This window comes from Seriola lalandi, unplaced genomic scaffold (genome assembly GCF_002814215.2).
Source record: "Seriola lalandi dorsalis isolate HSWRI2012SDOR001 ecotype SW California unplaced genomic scaffold, Sedor1 jcf7180002053120, whole genome shotgun sequence".
NCBI lineage: Eukaryota > Metazoa > Chordata > Actinopteri > Carangiformes > Carangidae > Seriola > Seriola lalandi.
The window spans coordinates 1-2084 of NW_019523673.1; the positions used below are offsets into that span (position 1 = coordinate 1).

The 2084-nt window shown below is 39.5% G+C and overlaps 1 protein-coding gene across 1 annotated transcript; it reads left to right on the forward strand.

Annotated features, from left to right (window-relative positions):
* The first annotated feature begins 1294 nt into the window (after positions 1-1294).
* Positions 1295-2084, forward strand: LOC111651028 (saxitoxin and tetrodotoxin-binding protein 2-like). Its single transcript, XM_023400990.1, has 3 exons — positions 1295-1520; positions 1749-1868; positions 2000-2084. The coding sequence occupies exons 1-3, from the start codon at positions 1310-1312 to the stop codon at positions 2047-2049; spliced, it is 381 nt and encodes a 126-aa protein (XP_023256758.1). The 5' UTR covers positions 1295-1309; the 3' UTR covers positions 2050-2084.

A 2084-nucleotide genomic window follows, 5' to 3' on the forward strand; every position in this document is an offset into this window, starting at 1 on the left:
AAACACTGGTGAAAGGAGGTTCCCACCTGATGACCCCAAAGACATGTTAGTCATCACTGCTCATTAGTCTGTATAGCTAAATTAATAGTTATCATAGGACTTAGGATGTTAAGCTTAGGGAGCTATTCACTGAGTCTGGTCCATTTTCTGTAGCACAAGTTTCTTGTGTTTACCTTAAAATAGGAAGCAAGTGCAGCATAGAGTAAATAAAGTATCGTACAGCACATGTGTAAAATAAAGTATAGTATAAATAAAGTATATTGTAGTGTCAATAGAATATAGTACAGTATGTGTGAAGTGTTCCAAAGTAAGAGTATAATTTAGTATAAAACTAGTATGAAATAAACTAGATGCAGAATCTAATATGTTCTAAGTGTCGATGATGGTATAAGTATAAAGTAGAGTACAAGTGAAGTACAGAATAGTTGATTATGGTGTATTTTACAGTATATTATATGTATAGTTTAGTAGTAGAGGAAGTATTAGCAGCTTTAGTGGCAGTAGTAGAAGGCTAATAGTAGTAGCAGTGAGGAAAGTGAAGTTTATACAGCACAATTCAGACACATAACAGTATGTGTGAAGTGTTCCAAAGTAAGAGTATAATTTAGTATAAAACTAGTATGAAATAAACTAGATGCAGAATCTAATATGTTCTAAGTGTCGATGATGGTATAAGTATAAAGTAGAGTACAAGTGAAGTACAGAATAGTTGATTATGGTGTATTTTACAGTATATTATATGTATAGTTTAGTAGTAGAGGAAGTATTAGCAGCTTTAGTGGCAGTAGTAGAAGGCTAATAGTAGTAGCAGTGAGGAAAGTGAAGTTTATACAGCACAATTCAGACACATAAGGCAATCCCTTTACAGAGGCAGTGAAATGCATTAGAAATAGAACATTAAGATGACATTAAAATAGCATTTAAAAACTATAGAAACAAAATAAAAATATTCAAATAGGTCATATCAAGATTATATAAGGTCAGTAACTGAGGACACCATTTTAAAAGCAGTTCTGCAGTGATAACAGACATTAAAAACAAACAAATGCAAAGATTAAAAACATGTTACATGTGTAATTTAGACAGTGATGGTTTAAGCCCTGATTTAAATGAGCTGACACTCTCAGCAGGTGTCAGGTGTTCAGGAAGCTTGTTCCACAGGTGAGGAGCAGAGAAACTAAAAGCTTCTTGACCTTGCTTGACTCTGATTGTGAGAACACTGAGTAAACTCGTCCCAGATGAACCCCCTGGATGCTTCATATCGTGCAAGCAGATCAGACATGTGTTTCTCATCAGTGTCTTACTGTTGATGCTGACATCATTGTGTGTTTGTGTGTGTGTGTGTGTGTGTGTGTGTGTGTGTGTGTGTGTGTGTGTGTGTGTGTTAGCGTTGGAGAAGGACGGAGTCGTTCAACCGCACAACGACTCAGGTGTAGTGGACGTGTATGAGAGCTGCCCAGACTGTCTGACAGCCGTCTGCAAGGGCATCGGCATCCACAGTCGATACCTGCTGAGCTACAGTAAACTCACAACACACACACACACACACACACACACACACACACACACACTCACACACATTTCACAGTCAATACATTATGATAGTTCAACATTGTGGAAAATAAACTGAAATGTTTTGTCAGTTTCCTCACAGTGGTTATAACGCCAATTAAAGTCAGATGACATTTGCCTCAAGCGTGTTGTGTGTGTGTGTGATCTCAGTGCTGTGTATGTTGTGTGTGTATCAGGGAGGGAGGGGCATCATTCGGATGTGGAGCAGTTGAAAGCCGCCCACAGTGACAACAGGAAACAGGCCGAGTGTCTGGGATTCCCTCATGACAAAGCGTTCAGCTACGACGGCGCCGCAGGTCAGTGACTCGTCCAGCTCCCTGACGTGTTTCTGTGAAATCTCTGTGTGAAGATACAGGTGTAGTCAGGTGGATAGAAAACAATGCCCGTGCAACTTAATCACACTGAAGTGACCCTCCTCTCCTCTCAGATTTTTGTCATAAGAAGTCTTCTCCAGAGGCCAAGCAGGAAGAGTCCTGAGAGGAGATGATCAACGTGCTGAACCACGAAGTGAC